Source organism: Nelumbo nucifera, chromosome 4, assembly GCF_055504915.1.
Source record: "Nelumbo nucifera cultivar China Antique chromosome 4, China Antique-T2T, whole genome shotgun sequence".
In the NCBI taxonomy this organism is placed as follows: Eukaryota; Viridiplantae; Streptophyta; class Magnoliopsida; order Proteales; family Nelumbonaceae; genus Nelumbo; species Nelumbo nucifera.
The window spans coordinates 27358169-27377293 of NC_142652.1; the positions used below are offsets into that span (position 1 = coordinate 27358169).

At 36.2% G+C, this 19125-nt stretch overlaps 2 protein-coding genes across 2 annotated transcripts; one reads left to right on the forward strand and one right to left on the reverse strand.

Moving 5' to 3' along the window:
• The first annotated feature begins 1897 nt into the window (after nucleotides 1-1897).
• On the forward strand, nucleotides 1898-2961 carry LOC104602939 (uncharacterized). Its single transcript, XM_010266815.3, has one exon. It carries the CDS (start codon nucleotides 2071-2073, stop codon nucleotides 2731-2733), a length of 663 nt encoding a protein of 220 aa, XP_010265117.1. The 5' UTR covers nucleotides 1898-2070; the 3' UTR covers nucleotides 2734-2961.
• Nucleotides 2962-12260: 9299 nt separating this feature from the next.
• On the reverse strand, nucleotides 12261-13232 carry LOC104603107 (uncharacterized). Its single transcript, XM_010267053.1, has one exon. The coding sequence runs from the start codon at nucleotides 13230-13232 to the stop codon at nucleotides 12261-12263; it is 972 nt and encodes a 323-aa protein (XP_010265355.1).
• Nucleotides 13233-19125: the final 5893 nt, after the last annotated feature.

Sequence of the window (19125 nt, forward strand, 5' to 3'; positions counted from 1 at the left end):
CCCAATATAAATCATTATGAAACGAACGAAGTCCAATCCAATCCAATAAATACTTTGGACCATTAAATCTAGACTGGTTCAATTCAATATGTCTTATTGGTCCGTCCAATTCATCTAAATTAATTTTGGTTTGGACGAAGTCCAACCCAAAGCCGGTCCATTGACACCCCTACTTAGTAGGATTTCAATAATCAATTTCTTAAATTTGTTAGTTATGTATCATGCCTTCTCTTCTGATATCACTGGACTCATTTGTTAAATTTATAAAATTAAAGGTCATTTACTAAAACACTCCCTATAGCTCACGGATTTACTAAAACCTACCTGTTTTAATTAAAAACTCCTCTTATAATTTGCAATCAATTTGACCACCTGTAAATGTTCAAGGGCATGGGCGTATGTTTATTTTATTTCGAAATAACCTATAATACATTGTATTGAACTTTTAAAATGAATCATTGTTAAATTTTCAGATTTACCACATGATGTTTGATTTCAGTAGAATGAAAAAGAGAGCACAATGTATATCAGATTTAATAAAAATAAAATTTTCCATATTTTATTAAGGGCAAGAGTGACATTTTCATTTACATTTTCTGTGGATTATATTTGCCCAAATAGATTCTAAGGTCAAAACAATCACTAAATAGACCACAATTATTGCAGGAAAAGTTAGCGACCGGCGGGACCTATCAATTACTCACGTGGGTGTTTTGAATTCCAATTCCAAATACATGGAGTCATCGAGATTGGGTGGTCAACGTTTCCCCGATTCTTGTTCAGCTTCGCAATTATGAAATCACAACTGATGTGAGCAGAGCAGGTTGAACCCGTAATGATGTAATATCTATTAATTTATATACCTTTATTAAAAATATATAATGTATTTTGTTATAATACATATTTTTATTTGAAAAAAAAAATAGTGAAACTTATATTAGCGCCTAGATCTCAAAAAATTAGCCACGATAAGAAAAAGATCAAACCATTTGAACAAAAGTTATGTGGCCTTCAAAAGCTTGCATTTATGTAAGTTTCAAAAACAATTGAAAAATGTCGGTTTGTTTGCAATGCGATTTTATTTGCAGTGGTGTTAAAGTAAAGAAGTGCAAATGAGAAGAATGTAAATTTTGGTTTGTTTTTGTTTTACTATGCACTGCAATCAAAGAAAATTAATTTAAGTAGAAACAAAAATTAATTAGAATTTGCACTAAAATCATTTTCACCTAAAAATGGCAATGGGGAGGGGATCATATTCTCCATCCCAATCTCAAATTTGAAACAAATCCCCATCTCCTACCCTGGTTGGGGATAAAATCGGATCCTCCATCCATAATCCCCAACAGAGTTGGGTTATTAATCGAGGACCTGATTCGGTTGGGAAAGCCAAGTACCCAGTAGAGATGGAGAAAATTGTCATCTCAATTTTTACACCACAAATTTTGCACAAGTGCAAATGAATTTGCATTTCCAATTAACCAAGAAAAATTTTGTGTGGTCTAAATTTCTCCACCTACTTTACAACTGCACTACATACTTAAAAGCAGTGTCCAATTATGATTAATTAGTCAGTAATCCTGTCACTGAACACGATAATCATTGAAAATAGTTTCCCAAAAAAGAGAAAATTAAAACTAAAACTCTGGCAGATACACTGCAAATGTAAATGTAAATGCAAACGCAAATGCAAAGCTTGCTCTCCACAGCCACAAAAGGCCAAAACTGAGACGGCATTGTCCAGCCGACAAATGCGCTCAAAAATACAAATGGGACGGGGCTCCATCTCACGTCCCAACCGCTTTTCCGCTAAATCCCATACTTTCAACCCCGCAGCGTCTTCATGTCAACGGTCAGAATTGCTGGCGCTTCCTCCATCAAATAATCGAGATCAGCCAGCCCCGATCGACTCACTTCCCTAAACAAACCTCCCTATCTCTCTCTCTCTCTCTCTCCCTCACCAGTCACCAACTTCTCTCACCAACCCAATTCATAAAAACCCGGCCATCACTACTCTCTTCTATCTCCTTCTTCATTCTTTTAATTAATTTCTTCTCAACAAGAACAATAATCATGAGCCCTGCCCAATCATCTCACCATGATCAACAGCTGAAGAGGGAGATCAATGGCTCACGCCCATCTCCTTTGAAGATCAACAAGGATTCTCATTTCATTCAAAAACCATCTTCCTCCGCCCATTCACCATCTTCAACTTCATCGTCCTCTTGTTTTAGTGGCGTAGCGGCTGCGGCCTCCAATAAACAACAACAGCGGCACCCTCCGGTTATCATTTACACCCATTCCCCTAAGATCATTCATACACAAGCTCGTGATTTCATGGCTCTGGTTCAAAAGCTCACCGGACTATCACGTTCTGAAGATCAGTCGGTGCAATCTCATCAAGACACTGCGGGACAAGTTTCTTCCTCGAAAACTAATAACAATAACATAAAACCAGGTGGTCACGATGACACCGAGTCATCTTCGGTTGTTACTGATGAGAACTGTGTTGGTGGTGGAGATGTTCAGGTCAGCTCATCATCTATTTCTCCGGTCTCTGAAGCGCCCCAATCTTACTTCTCCGACATTCCACTCTTTACACCAAATGCAGCGGAATTATTCTGTGCACCTCGACCGCTTTATAGATATCCTGATACAGTACTCACACCTTCCAATATCGGTAGTTCTATCTCCCCTTCACCTCTGGAGGTTATGAAGGGATTGCAGGAATATTGAGGTCCAATTTATTTGATTTTTTCTTCAGAAAAGAGATATGCTACGTACCGATCGAGTTAGAATCTCTTCTGTTTACATTTTTTTTTTTCGTTTCTTTGATTTTTTTTTTGTTAATTTTTTGGGAGGAGCCAATAACCAATGCTAAATTATATATGATTAATAATTGATCAAATTCATTTTTTTTTGTATGTTCATCAAGACGAGTTCAACATCTTAATTAGCTTCTATCACGTAATGCAATTATTCAAAATTATGTCAGGTTGTTTTTCCTTTTTTTTTTTCTTTTATTCAAAATTAACGGAGCAAGCATCTAAAATATACTAATTTGTTCTAATTATCTCCAGAAAGATATTTATATTTGCGTTGCAAATAAATATACAGAAGTTTTATTGCAACAACATTGAAGTTTATCACATTTAACAAATCAAATTTAACTCGGCTGATGAAAATTTCAATTGGATGGTTAAAATCGGAACCGTACAGAATCGTTTCACTTGAAGAAATATATTCATGAGCCATGAAGTAAAATGCCAAAATTGTTTGCATCTAGAAAAAGGCTTGAGCCTGCTAAAAAAACAGGCAAAACAGTTTGAAAACTGCAACAAATAGATCACCGATGACTAATTTTGACAATGACGGAAGTCCCTAATTTTGACAATGTTTCCTTCAATGGAATCATCATTGTGCATCTTAAAAAAAAAACAAAGAATATATTTCTTTGCCATTTTGGGACTTCACTCGTGGAAAGCACCGCATATAAATATGGTACTGTTTATAACTACACGAATGTGCAAAATAAATAAAAAGGGAGAGGTACAGGCCTAATGCAGATTTCTGATTTCCAATTCAAGTTATAAACATTTAAAAGGACCCACATTCTATGCACATATCCGTCAGTGAATTGACATTAATTCCGAGTTGACACCTACCCCAAATATATTTTGAACCTACAAATCATGACAGTGGGTTGAACAGTTATTCTCCCATGTATAATATAAAATCCTTCCCCTCCCACAATCATATAAACCTTCCTTGTATTTTGACTGTAACAAAAACCTCCACTATCATTTGAAAAAAAAAATGTATAATTGCTTCCCTTCGGTCACTTTTCTGATAATAAAGGCATTGAAATTACAAAATTATCCTTAACTTTAAGATTTCATTGATTGTTTCAGTAAGCAGGAGGGAAACAATGGCCGGTCTCACCCCATTCTCCCCAAAAAAAGTAAGACGGTTCATTTTAAGACAAATTTCTTAAACTATCCTTATGGACAATATGTAAACAGGTAGAGTTAGTCAATTAACTAAATCATAAGAGTAGTTTAAGAAATTTGCCCTTTATTTTATCTTTGAAATCCATCCCTTTCTTCAATAGACTCATGAGAAATAACCTCTTCCTCTAGTTTTTGCTATTCAATTTAAATCTGTCACTGTAAATAATATAGCCCTAGTTCTCATAGCTCAGAAAGTTTCAATACGTCAAATTCTGATCACGTTTTCACGATTAGATTTTTGAGAAACTCCGATTTTTCTAAAACTGACGATAGAGATAGTATTTTGAATTTCTTGTGAAATTGTCCAACTTTGTTTGATACGATTATCATTTTGTAATAGAAGCATCGATCTGATTACGTTCAGGGAGGCTTCCTTCCTTCTGGTTCTAAAATGGAAGGTGATGATACCAGGATGAGGCTGAGGACCCAAGGACATTATAGTTGAAGGAATATTGGGGCTTCGATTGTAGTTGCGTTGGGCGTGCAATTTAGAGCAAACTTATCTCTCTCTCTCTCTCTATATATATATTGTTTCTTTGCAAGCTTCTCTCTCTATATATATATTGTTTCTTTGCCTGTGTTTGGATAGAAAGCTACTTCCGCTAAGCAATTCAAAATGAACCATTACAATTCCTCATCTTTTACCCACACAATTAGTATTCGCTGAAACCAATTCCGATAAATCATTATAATTTCTTTCAATCCTGGTACCCTTTCTAGTGATTTATAGCCTCTTTGTTTTGGTGATCTTGTGGTGTAGCATCTTTTGTTTCTATTATTAATAATAATAATAATAATAATAATAATAATAATAATAATGCAGATGCTTTGACAAAATCACCTCATGCACGAAGTAGTGATCTTAGTCAAAAAAAAAAATGATGGAATCGCCCTTCGAAGAGAAACCATACATAAAAAGGGTGTCTTGATAAGTGATAACCTAATAGTGCGAATTTGAAGAGAAGTGGAGGCACGGAAACACCAAGGTTGGCATGACCGATTTGAGGCCAGAAACCGAGAAAGTTCTCCCACTGGATAAGAAGAATGAATCCAATCTGCTCATTTCCCCATTTTGTGATGTTGGTTTTGGAGTCCCATCTCCTGTTACATGCAGAAAATCATAGCTTGCTGTCGAACAATATGAAGGGTAAATTTGATATTTTGAAAAATAAATATATTTATGTCAGCCTTTTCTTTATTTTGAAAAATATTGAAAGGGAGGAAACTATACATATTTTCAAAACCATAGGGAGGTTTCTGTTACAGTCAAAGCTTAGGGGAAGTTATATGATTGCCAGAATATCCAGGGGAGGATTTCATATTTTACCCATAAAATTAAAACTTAATACATTTTGTTTAGTTGGGACTTCAATTTGGAAAGAGTATAAATATATATATATATATATATATATATATATATAATATAAAAACATACAAAGTATAAGGTTTTACATTCCACATATTTGTATTTGTATTCTTTCCAAATTGAACCTAAAGGGAAATTTCATCAAGGTCTGTAGTGGATGTGGAGGGATAAAGCCATCTGCCACATCGGTTCGGATTTGACCCATTTTTGCACTGGTATATATGAATCCTATTCTATTGCTTTTCAACATAGACAGATTGAGGTTGTGAGAGTGTTTTGGGTGTACAAGGTACAATGGGGGTAGCCCATCCCCTCTCAAGCCCCAATTCTGGTGGCAGCAGGATTTGATCCCAGGTCTCTACTCCGACTAGTCAGAGATCCTACCAACTGACTCACCATCAGTTGGTCACTACATTGTTTTGTTGATGTAGTGGATTTCTGCTCCACCCTCTCCCACGGATGTAGACACAACGCTGAACCACATTAAATCTCTCCGCGCTCTTGAATTGTTATGTTTTTCTATTTCTTTCTGTTTCTCTATTTGTGTCCATCTTTTCAGACCTTGGGCTACTCACAACAAACTTCAAAGACTATTAGCTATGGCATTGTATATACTTTAGAGTTTTAATTTAATTGAATCACCAATTGGCGAAGTAGAACAGTAACGATGCAGAGAAATGTTGGGGGACCAAAGACTAATATGGTATATGCCATAACTGAACTTAAAGCAACTTCCTTCTAACCAAATTAGACTCAAAATGAAAACTCCAGAGCATGGTAAAAGAAGAATGAAATGAGGAAAAGAAAAAGAAAAAAAGGAAGATCATCAACTTTGTGCACCCTACACTCATCTTTTGAAGGAAAAAAAAAAGAATATATGAAGTACAAATAAATCAGAGAAAGATTTGACAAGGAAAAAAATTAATTTGATGGAAGTAAAGAACTCACAAGAAATGTTATAATGATTCCCAATTACATCCTGCTTTACATTAACTGTGTGATAATTCAGTTTGTCTGTGGAGAATACCCTTGGCAAAAATAAGAAAAAATTAAGAAAATTAATCTTAAGCACTCTGCTATAGAATTTTCTTATAGTTTTGGTGAGGGCACAAATAACATTTCTTGCTACAATGTATTGGGCAACAGTGGGAATTATTGATTGATAAAAAAATACATGATTTTAAAACATGAGAAACACTTTTTCTAATAGAACCGTTATGTTGTCCTGTGTCTTTTGCTTTTGTCCTCTTATATGATAAAGTAGTAAATTGAGAAGTTGAGCTAAAGGATCAATAGAACCGTTACGTTGTCCTGTGTCTCATGTACAGGGGATTGGGACTACAACAGATTGAGTCCCATTCAAGACATTGTGTAAATATAGTCAGCATGATTAAATTTTCTTCTTCTTTTTTTTTTTTTGAAAGAATTCCCAAGGCAATTCATTCATCTACTAGTCTCAGACTCTCAGTTAAATCACTGTTCAAATTTGGATATAGAAATTCAGGAAGAGTAGATCAGGTCTGTAAAGAAAGCTCCCCAACTTAGCGAAGCAATGAGCAGCAAGGTTATAGGTCCAGAGACTATTGCCCCATAGGCAGCTGAGACACCCAAAAGGTGAGACAAAAGACTCTTGCAGTTTGCTGAGTGTGATGACACTCCAAGGAGGTTAAGGGGAAATGGGGAACCCTCCAGGCTCCAACAGTGTTTGATAAGGCAGAAGAGATCCCAAGAGAGATGGCAAATCGTAGGCTCTCCAATATAGAAATTGCTTTAGTAATTATGGGTGATTGAGGTTCAAAAGGGATAGCTCGGCCAAAAATCATTTTCCCATGATGATAATTTTTTGAACCTTCTGGTCTAAAAATTATTTTTTGATATTCAACTGGCTATATTGAAGGGTTCTTTACAAATCCCAACGTCTCTTAATGATAGATCAGAGAAAACATGATCGCATTTCATTTAAACGAATGGTTGCAGTAAGGTTTAGTTAATGAATAAGGTAGAAATACACAACATGTTGCATTAAGTCCTGTTTGGTTCATGGGGAATAGAGGTTTGGAATTGGAATCAGAATGGGTCATTTCAATTTTAACTGTTTGGTTAGATAGAATCGGAATATCATTTTCATTTTTGGTGAAATGGTATTCTTCCATTTGAGAGAATGGTCATTCTCTCTCCCTCTTAAAAATGAAATTCTAGTTAATTTCAATTCCAATTTCAAAAAATTTTAATTCCGATTCCAACTGCAAACCAAACAAACCCCAATTGCTTTAATGTTGGGGGGATTATGGATATGGAGGATGGGTACTAGAGAATTACTACCCTACAATTGATCCGGGAGAGTGGGGTCCATCTGATTTTAGATTAATGGTAGCTTCAAGTGGGCCTGGGCTTTTGGTAGTAGACCAATCCTCCAAATACCTATGTAATCCAACTTGTTCAGTTCCGCATATTTGCTTGGAAGGTTAATTGTACTTTCAGGTTGGATTGGACTTTTCAGCACTCCAGTCCAAGCTCAATCTGAAAGATGGAAATGCCAACCAAAACACTAATGAAAGTTAAGACTTTTGTCTGGCCCAAGATGCAAACTAATTTGATTTCTTTGTAGAGAGGAAAGGATGCCAAAATTGGAATTTGGGTACTAGGGCTGCAAGTCGGGCTGGGTTAGGTCGGGTTGAAGCCAATCCTAACCCAACCCTAAGTTCTAAACCCCAACCCTAACCCTAACCCAATCCGTCCTTTAACCCGACTAACCCAACCCTAATCCTAACCCTAACTAAATTCCTTCAACCCTAACCCAACCCAACTCAACCCGAAGTCAATTTTGGGTTGGGTTGGACTCGGGTTGGGTCCAATCCAACCTTCTTCCCATCCCTTAAAACCTCATAGAATTTCTTGATTTTAGATCTTAATTCAACTCTCACTATATATATTAATCCTATATTTCATTAGTATTTGTTTGTTGACATTTTTTTGTTCTTTTGGTACAAAATTGAGAAAAACAACTATCAGAAATGACTATAGTTTATTATGAGTTACGACTTACGATAGATCTTTCTTAAGTGGCAAATAACATAGAAGAGATGAAGAATAAAATTTCAAAAAACAAAAAATAATGTTATTAAGGTTTAGTCTTTCTAATTAAAATTAAGTGAAGTGATTATCTTAAAAGAAATACATGATACTATATGGTGGGGGCTATACAAATATCATGCATCTAAACAAATCAATGTATGTTATATATTACATATAACATATATTTATATATGACGTACTATAGAGTTGGATTCGGGTTGGATCAGATTGACTAACGAATCAACCCTAACCCAACCCGAAGTAAAGTCGGATTCATGAATTTTAATCCTAACCCTAACTCGAACATCAACCCAACCCAACTTTTTCGGGTTGGGTTAGGATTGGGTTCGGGCAAACCCGACCCAAGTTGCAGCCTTACTGGGTACCACTTGCTAGTGGGTCTTCCCCTTCCCCATGAATGCAGATACATCATGGCGAGATCTGTATTTGCAGGGTTTGTTTGGTACAACTATTTAATTTGTCCAATTAGTCACTCATGTCTTAAAATCTTAAAACTCTTAAACATGTGGCTTGTCTTGCCGGCTAAGCAATAATGTTGATGTTGCAATTTGACGTTTCTTAACACAAAGCTAAATACTTTCTCTTTTGGGCTTTCAACCGTAAATTAACAGCTTGCTTTGCCAAAAAAGAGGGAGGCTAACATTGTGTCAATGCGTTGGATCCAATGTTAAAGTCCAGGCCCTCACACCGTTAGAGTTGGTGGATCTGGGTCCCGCCAAGTCCAAGCCCATTGTTCTAGACCCACCTTTGAGTCCCCACATCTAAAAGGCGGTTGATTTGATGAATAAGAGAATTGGTAAAATAAGTGTATAGCTATTAGCTCTAGTCTGTAGACTGTAGATAGTCTCGTTTAATAGTTGGGTCCAATTTAAGGGACACGACATTGGTTTCTTAATGGGCTAAATTTGACCAGACTATGAATGCTTCATATGTTGGGCTAAAACCCTTGTACCAGAGGCCCATATTTATTAACCTTGTGGAGTAGTTACATCTACATGACCTTCCACATCAATCGCGCTGCACTTCTTTTCTTATTATTTTCTGACCAATGAAAACCCATCGTTTGTTTGTTTCCCCTCGATCTTTTTTTTTTCTTGTTTCGTCCTCTTCTTTACTGTTGTGTCATGCAGTTAAACCCTACAATTTATGACAGAAACGACCAAACACTGCCAAGTGCCAACCACACTAATTACAATCTTCAGGACTTTATTATTATAATGTTATTTTTCTTTTCAAAAAAGTAGCCTAAAATATGTCTCTTTAACCACATGGCAGGGAGATGGTAGGAATTAAAGTGCCACATGAAGTGGAGAAATAATAGCTTATAGCCAATTTTTCAGAGATGAAAAACAAAAGGGTAACTTACAGGAAGCCACCCTGTATATGGGGTAGTGACACTTCCCAAAATTTGTTTTCTAACAAAAAACCCTGAATTTTTGGATTTCAGCATTTTATTCCCACCACTAAATATTCTATCAGTTAATCTCATGGAATATTCTATTTATAAAATCCAAACCACCCTTATGTTGTTTTCTGGAACCATTTTCTCTAGTGGTTTTGGTTTCTATAACAAAATCAACTGTCATATCAGAAAAAACTATATAATACAGTTTTGCTGATGTAGTAGTTGATTTTGTTTTAGTAAACAGCCATTCCCATTGTTGAACACCCCCCTACATTTTTTAAACATACTAAGACTCTCTCACGTTTCTCTCAACTTTCTTTCAATAGAATTTATCTTGAAAATACCTCCAGAATGATTTCTGCAATAAGGGTTTGACTATAACAATGAACTTATATGAATCAATCAGATGGCATTTACAAAATTTGATTGTTGGTAGGTGATAGAATATGAAATGTGCAATTTAATAATCTTATTAAATATAGGGGTGGTTACGAGGTGAGTTCTTCATGAGCTACTCGAGTTTGGCTTGTGAAAAGTTTGGTTCGGTTCGATTGAAATTGAACTTCGAGCTCAATTTGCAGGCTCGTTTATTAATTAAGCCGAGCTTAAGCCTAATAAATCTCAGCTTGTAAAACATGCGAGTTAGCTCGTATAGTTAGCTAGCCACATATATGCATACATACATACATACATACATACATGCATATATACATACAATAATAATAATAATAATAAATTATAGAAAATAATATATATAATAAAAATATTATAGATATAATATTTTTATTTTTATATATAATAATAAATAATTATTATTTAAATATCAAATAAAAATATTTTATATAATTTTTTTAATTTTATAAAACGTTTTTCTCAAGTCAACCTTGAGCTCATGGTTCTAACTCCAACCGAGCTTGAATAGCTAACTGTTCAGCTTAGCTCAGCCCGAATCCACCCCTAATCACAAAACAAAGTTTGGGCCTTGGGGGCTAAGTGTTACTACGCCCTAACTAGATGGTGGCTATCTTTAATTCACCCAAAACAAGATGATAAGAGGAGGAATGAGTGATCTTGGCAATATGTGTACCTGATGTGGCTCGATCTACTCAAGTCCTAGTGTGAGAGTAAGGAGTGGCACGAACCTTGTTTAGTGGCTTGTAAGAAAGAAGATGTCAGAGAGCCTGGGTTGTGAGCCCGAGAGAGGAAACTCCAATGATCAAGTTAGTGTTGAGCTAGATGATCTGAAAGAAAAGTCCAAGCAAAAAGAGCAAAGTAAGCTAATTCTTCTTCTTTGACAGCATACCTTGTGAAGGTGAATGTCTCCCACTTTTATAGAGGCGAGGGGTGATCAAAGATTCTCGAAAGTAATGGACCTTGACGATTGAATTCTAAGGAGCCCTTGGGAGTGTTCTTCGGATGAGCCACTGGCACTTATCGTTTCTCTAAAGCTGAGTTTGGAAGGGGTACAAATGCAAATATGTAAGATTAAAACCTTATATTTTGTATGTATTTATACTGTACATATTTATATTTATACTCTTTTCAAACTGAGCCTAAAAAGTGGGGACACTCTTGTCGTTACCGCCGGGTGTTGGACATGCCTCCGATGATTTCAGAGGCGTTGAGTGCCTGAAAACGCATCACTCGTGCTGATGTGGCAGGTCGAACTTATGTTATGTGGCCGGAGTATCGATCTGGTGCCTGATCCATCTGATGCCCTGATGGCGGATGATTCCCTACCTGTCGTTACTACAGGTCCACGCAGCGTCAGATGATCGGTGTGTTGGTTTTGCCCATCAACATACCCATCGGTGGGTCCTCTTATGTAAGACCGTCCTCTTCTCTTACAGCCTTGCCTACAAGTTGGAAGTACTGTGAAAGAAAAGGTGATAACCAAGTCCTTCAACATGACTGTCTAACCATTAGGTACAACCAAACCAAACGCTTCCCCACGCTTGCCCTGAAGAAACCTTCTATTATAGGGTAACCCTAATAGTGGGGCTCCCAGATATTAGGTGAGGCGCCATGCATCCAATCATTGTCATAAATAATAACAAAATAGTTCGTTTTCATAAAAATGTATTTACTTAAAATCACCGCCAAATGGCAAATTTCATTTGATAATCAAGAGAAATTAAGCAAGGTTCAAGGCTGTCTATCGCCGTTGTTACGACTTGCGAGTTGGGTACAGTGATATTAATAATTTAATTATTTACAAATAAGTCCCCCAGCAGCAGCGGGATTTGGGGATTCCGGTGGGTTTCTTTGCTTGTCCGGCTTGGAAATGTCTAAAACAGGTACAATTTCAACGCGTCGCGACACCGTGATAGAACGCACTCACGGAAATTCCCCGGTGACTCTGTCTCTTCCAAGCAAACCCCTTTCACTATTCACTGTCACGATCGCCGTCCGATACGATAACGGCGTTGGCATTCCACCATGTGCCTCCGTTTGATTCCATCAAATCTTCGTCCTCCAGAGGCAACTGAAGGTTCCTCAAATCTCGAACTGCAAATGAACCCGCGTCGTCTCTGACGAACACCTTCTCCACTCCGCCGGAACCTACACCCGTTATCTTCCTCCGCCGAGGCTGCCATTCCGCAAAAATCGCCGGAATCTGACGTCCCACTCTCGCGTCCCAGACTCTCAACGCCGCGTTGCGACTGTTCTCCAGTCCCGCCGACAGAACCATTGCCGGCGACGCTATTGATACTGACGGGAACTGACACATTCCCCCAACAAATGAGCATATGGTTTGCTCTTTGTTCAAATCCCGCACAGAGATGCGGCTCTCCGACGTGTTCCGAAACCCTAGGCCTAACCCGTCCCACAACTTGACGACGCTCTGGCTGTTGGTGAAGCCGGACCAGGAGAACCAATCTTCGCAGTTGCTGCGTCGTCGCCGGTGCCTCAGTTTAAAACCTTCCCCTCGGTCTTCGTTGTAGTTACCAGAACCCGCCACTCGAAAATCTTCATCAACGGGTCTCGGATTCTCAAATGGCGAAAATGATTCGTCTTCATCATCGTCATCATCATCCGATGAAGATGAAGTCGAGAAGATCTCATCTTCATCTTCATCTTCTTGGTCGTCGTCCGCATCGGCATCGACCAGCGGTCTGAAAATATGTTCTGATCTAGTCCTCCAGATTCTGAAAATTAGGATTTGGGTTCTCTTGATTAAGCTACTGAAGGTAGCGAGGAAGGCGACAATCAGAGCCCCCCACGTCCAAAGACTGTAATTTAAATATATATCTTCGATTCCCGCGAGATGAAAAAGCCGGGAAACGAACGATGGGTTCTGTAAGCAGTTTATCCCCGCTTCAAAGCCGCTTATCCTACTGATAACAGGTATCTCCATTGCTATCATGCGCCAATACACCTAGCAAAAACGAGAGATACAGATTCTAGCTGCAACGAAAAGAATAGAGCTTCTCAATTGTTTCATATGAGCGAAAGAATGACAAACCAGCGAGGGACTCAGGGAGGAGAGACGAAGTGGGAGGTGGCTTTTAATAATGGCGAGACAGAGAGAAAATCATAATTTTTAGATGTTGACGTGGAATATGTTGATTTGTGATGTGGTTCCAGAGAGAGGAGGAATCTAAATCACGTCATAAAAGGAAGCTGGGCTTCTGGAGCGGATAGATTGGGTCGGATGAGTCAGCAACTCAGAGCACGTGAGCGATGTTGTCAATGAGTCAGCAACTCAGAGCGCTTTCATCTGGTCCTTTCATTTTTCATCTGAACTTCGAACGACAATCTGTGCCTGAAACTACCTATGGCTACGGTTGTGAGGGTCGTCTTCCGTCCTCGTGGTGGTCGGAGCTCCTTAGCGCCGGGTTGCTAATGCTGCCAAGTTGCTAATGCTGCCAAACTTCCATTAGGTGTTTCACGTTTGTCAGTGACGAACTATATACACATTGTGGTGGTCCCAGTGAAGTCGCCTGTAAAATATAAATTAGTCTTATTTCTTTTTTGTTTATTTTTTTAATAGTCTTTTTCATTAATTTATTTATACTTTTGATTGATGGATTACCATCCAACGGTGCATAAGACGCCCTGCTTTGATCAAGTCACATCACAATGTAACGATCTTGATCACCGGCTTATCATGGTCGGTGGTGTGGCTGTGAGCCTGAGCCACACCCTACAGTTTTAGTAATTAGCAGTTGTTACTAGAAGATCTTAATCTGGATTTTAGATGACTTAATTTTATTAATCTTAGAATCTTTTTAATAATATCTGTATTACCCAATTATAAAATGAGGATGGTGGCAATGTTTGGTCAAAAAGACTAATTTTTATTTTCTAATTTTATTTTTTATATTTATGTTTTTTTCAATTTTATTTAATTAATGGTTAATGCTTGTAATAAAATAAAATAAATAAAATAATAATAAAATCGTTGTAGAACCTACTCCTCCCTCCCCTTAAACAAATAATTAATTAGATGATTAAATGAAGTTTTTTTTTTTGTTTTCTTCTTGTTTTTTCAGATATTTTTTTTCTCATTTCCCCTTTATTTCGATTTGTCTCCGTTAACATAATTAGAGGTAAGCAAAAAACAAACCGACCGAAACTGAACCAAAAAATCAGTTAACTGAACCGGTCGATTCAGTGTTTTAAAAAACTGAAGGTATCAGTTCAGTTTCAGTTAACCAATATGGTCAAAACACCTTGATTATATATTATATATATTTATGTATATTATATATTTTTTATATATTATAAATTCATAAATATGTATTATATATAAATATATATTTATAATATATTTAAAAAAAAAATGAGAATGTTGCAATTAGTTTGGTCAAAACACCTTGATTTTACTTTTCAACTTTACCCTCAACTTTCTATTTTTTTTCAGTTATATATATTGTCATTGCAAAATAATTATGAAAACCATAAAATGAAGAAAATAATATAAATTATAAAAAAACAAAGAAATACATAGAAAATTTACAAAAAATATAGAAAATCATAGAAATTTCTATACCATACTAAAAAATGAGAATGTTGCAATTGGTTTGGTCAAAACACCTTCAACTTTCTATTTTTTCTGATTGTATATATGCCATTGCAAAATAATTGTGAAAAAACACATAAAATGAAGGAAATAATATAAATTACAAAAACAAAGAAATACATAGAAAATTTACAAAAAATATAGAAAATCATAAAAATTGAAGAAAAATAACATAAATTACAAATCTATACCATACTGAAAAATGATAATGTTGCAACGGTTTATGACCATTTATTTATTTTTTAATTATTATTATTATTATTATTTTTTAATTTTTCTATCAGAACGAACCGTCCATTCGACCAGACGGTCGAACTGTGAACCCAGAAACCAATGACCAAAATGGTTCTGTTTTCGAATCATTTTTTAAAACATTGGTCAAACATCACCATCAATATCAAATACCCATGCATTGCACGGGACACTCAGTAGCTGTTAAATAAATAGCAAGATACAAAACTTATGCCACGCTTGCCTCTCTTTGTGTGTTCTTTGGGACATTTATATTTTATAGGCAGTTGTTGGAAATAATTTTTTTTCTTTTATTATTATATAATTGGGTATTTGGTTGGTTAATGGATTCGTTAGTAAATAGTAAGTGTTTGGCTGTCGGAAGTTGTAGTTGGATGGTGGATGTAATTAACGGCTGCCGTCCAAACATCTATTAATTTTGTCTGGGATAAACCTGAAAAGGGAGTGGGTTAAAACGGTGGTAACCGTTAAAAACCGCCAGGCTATGTCCCCGTTATCTCGTCGTTTCATAGAAGAATCCTCAGGAAAAATGATCTGTGGTTTGATAAATGGCGACGTGAGAAAGTAAAGAGAGAAGAAGAAAGAGCAGCGTGCAAGTATAAGATAAGACAGAAGACTTGCTCAATCCAAGAGGACCAAGAAGACTTCCCCTTTCCCAAACAAAATTAATTACCCTTGCAGAGAGAGCTGAACAAACAATCCATTAATTCCGCACCTTAAAAAATTTTAAGTCTATCCATATAAGGCAGGACACGTGGCTCATTCATTCTTCAATCTAGACAATTCAACTCTCGAATGAAAGGATAGCAGCCAATTTTGTAGATTTGAACATCCACGCCATCCAAACGCGGTTATGAATGAACATAGTGTAAAACCATCACGTTTTTCTCCATAAATCCCAAAACTGTAGTAGTAAATGAAGTGAGAAGAGAAAAGTTTAGTCAAATATTTTAAATTAATTTCTACAACAATTTCTTTTCTTGGATTTTGCAATTTAGACTGTGAACTGGTTCCCAACTTTGAATGTGAATGCCTACATTTGTATTCTCTTCTTTAATTTTCGCCTTTTTCAGAGCAAAACAAGGCTTGTTGCTTTGACTAATCACGAAAACCCTTTAACTAAACAAGAAAAGACTTGCTGGGTTTGGCTTGCTGCTTTGATGAAACACAGGATCTCAAAATTTTCTTGTCCAACTTAGACACGACACAAAAGGCTGAAAAGTCCTACAATCCAACTGCCCAACAACAGAGAAATAAATGATAACGCAGAAATCCTACATAAACAAGCAAAAATAAATGTTTCTTGTGTTTGTCAAAATTGCTTTTCCTACTCCTTTTCTACTTTTTCTATAAGAAAAGAAACAAGTAATTAATTTAAATGCTAGTGATATTTAAAACATAATAGTTTGATCAAAAAAGTGTCTACAAAGTGATAACACAGAAGTAGAGAGATCGGAAAGTTTTCAAAAATTTTGTGAAGAAGCAGATTTTATTTAGTGGATAGTTGTAGGATATGATCATGCGCCGGAGACTATATCAAATCATACAAGCTTTATTTTATTTTATTTTATTTTTCTTGCAAGAATAAATGCATTTTGTTCCCAAGAACCGATTATTCTACAATTTCTGTGGTGTGATTCCCAAGAAACTATGGATGGTGTGAACCGTGTGATGGTTTCTCCTTTGGCAAGTGGGCCATACACTTCATATTAACAGTAATGGTGGGACCTACCTATAGAGAGTAAAGTTACTTCTTTGATTTCAAAACATCTAAAAAATAGGGCATTAGCTTAGTCAACCTCCATTCTTTTGGTTGGTTTCCAGGTATCAGATGGTCCATATTTTGGATGCTTGAAAGAATTTCCCATGTTTATCATGCCTTCATTTTTTGAATTTCGTTGAAGCAATTTTGATTTTAGTTGAACAATATATATAGTGAGGTGAGTCTCTTTCCACGATTGTTTATTTGTTTTCAGTCCTAATCTTCCAAAATTGTGGGGTCAATCCGTAGAAATTTTGTAAAGAAAAGTAAAAAAAAAAATTAAAGAAGTAACAAGGAAAGGCTTAAGTTTAAAGGAACGTTTTTTGACATTAAGATGTGTGTTTTTCATACTCTTACTCTTTTTCTTTTTTCAATTTCAAGTACGTGTAGTAATAATAAAGCTCTTTAAATTGTGTTACTCCCTTGACAATTAACACATCTCTAATTAATTAGTCATTTAGTTTTTTTTTTTTTTTCACTGCAATTTTATTTGCATTATTATAAATGAAATGATGAGAATATACTAAAATTAAAACAATGAAACTTTTAGTTCACTTTTATTTCAGGTCTTACTTTGTTTTAGCTTTTATTTAAAATTATCTGAATGTAAACAAAGAAAACAAGCAAGCCAAAATTTGCACTCACATACTTTTGTTTGATGTCAATTGGTTATAGTTGGTAATGGTTGAAGAAAAGACTTGGGATCCAATCCCACCTGCATCAGGGTTGGTGGGGTTATAGATGACATAGTAAAAGGATTAGCCAAAAAATAAATATATACATGTTTGATACATTTTTAAAAAGCTACAGAATGAATATGTAGTTTTCCTCCCATATTTAAAATAAATACATATATTATTAATGTGTTTTATGTTCTCCAAGAAGAATTATTCTGTTTATCCCTATATTTGAATAATTCAGTATTAGGTAAAAATGAAAAGTATACATATAAAATATGGTCAAGACATGGAGAGAGAGAGATCATGGAATTTGTTAATAACTAAAGTGTGAATTTGTGTTTTGACACTTTCAATTCATAGTCATCCTTTGTGTGTATTGACCCAAAAGCATTTGAAAAATAGCCCCATTGAGTTTCCCTATCATTCCCCCTTGCATTGTTAATTTGGTCAAGACGAGAGAATATGTGATAGAAGTATTGTGTTCAATGTTTCACCTGCTGGTTCACGAGCACAACTAATGTGTTTTGCATGTATGTTCTTGTTGGTTCTAGCTAGTCTACAACCATGCATTACTGGTGTGGTTCCAAAACAAGCAAAGTAGTAATCCCTTTTTTCTATTTTTAACACAACTTTTTATAACTCTCTCAAACATGAAACATGGGTTGTTGATGTAAACATGACATGATGTTTCAAACCAATATGGCTCCAGTCAGTCATAAGGTCTCTGCTATTTGATGATGATGATGATGATGGTACATCATCAAAAGTAGATAATGAAAGTATTTATACACATGAATCATACAACCAATGCTCATATGTTATGATTTATTGACACCCTTCTTTTCATTTTGTGGTTAAAAAATAAGTTTCATTTTCAAAAAAGCACCTTTTTTTAAAACCAGGAATGCAACACCAACTTCAAGCCTATACCTGACAGTTTCTACAGGGCTTACTAGAAGGAAAATGGATTTGACTAATCCCTACTTCATGAAGCAGAGAGAGAGAGAGAGACTATATATGCCATTATTTTGGGCACACTCAAAGTAGGGTGAGCAGTTGGGTAGGTTTTACTCGGAACAAAATGGAATTGATCTTGAATCGGCCTTGAACCAACATTATTCGATCTGTTATAAGGTAGGATCCGGTTTCAAATTCTTGGAACTGATTCCACGCAGTATGATTCCAAAGTCAAGGGGTATGCCCTACCCGAATCAACCCAATGAACCAATCTTGATCAGCATTAGTGGAATTGACCTTGGTGAAACCTGCCTTTCAACCAAATTTTTGCTTTGAACCAAACTTCACTACGGTTCATTGCTGTGCTTACACACTAGGCTACCCTTCTCCGAAAGTTCCGCAGGACCAGCCACCACTAGTCTTCGGCCGGAGGGGTTTATTGCACAAAAACGCCGGGATGCAGGAGTTCACACATGCAGAAAAATTTCTACATCCGCGAATGAGAAAGCAGCACGTCACTTACAGGTTTCAAGAGTAATGGAGTCCAGGTTTAACGGACGTTGGACTAAGATAT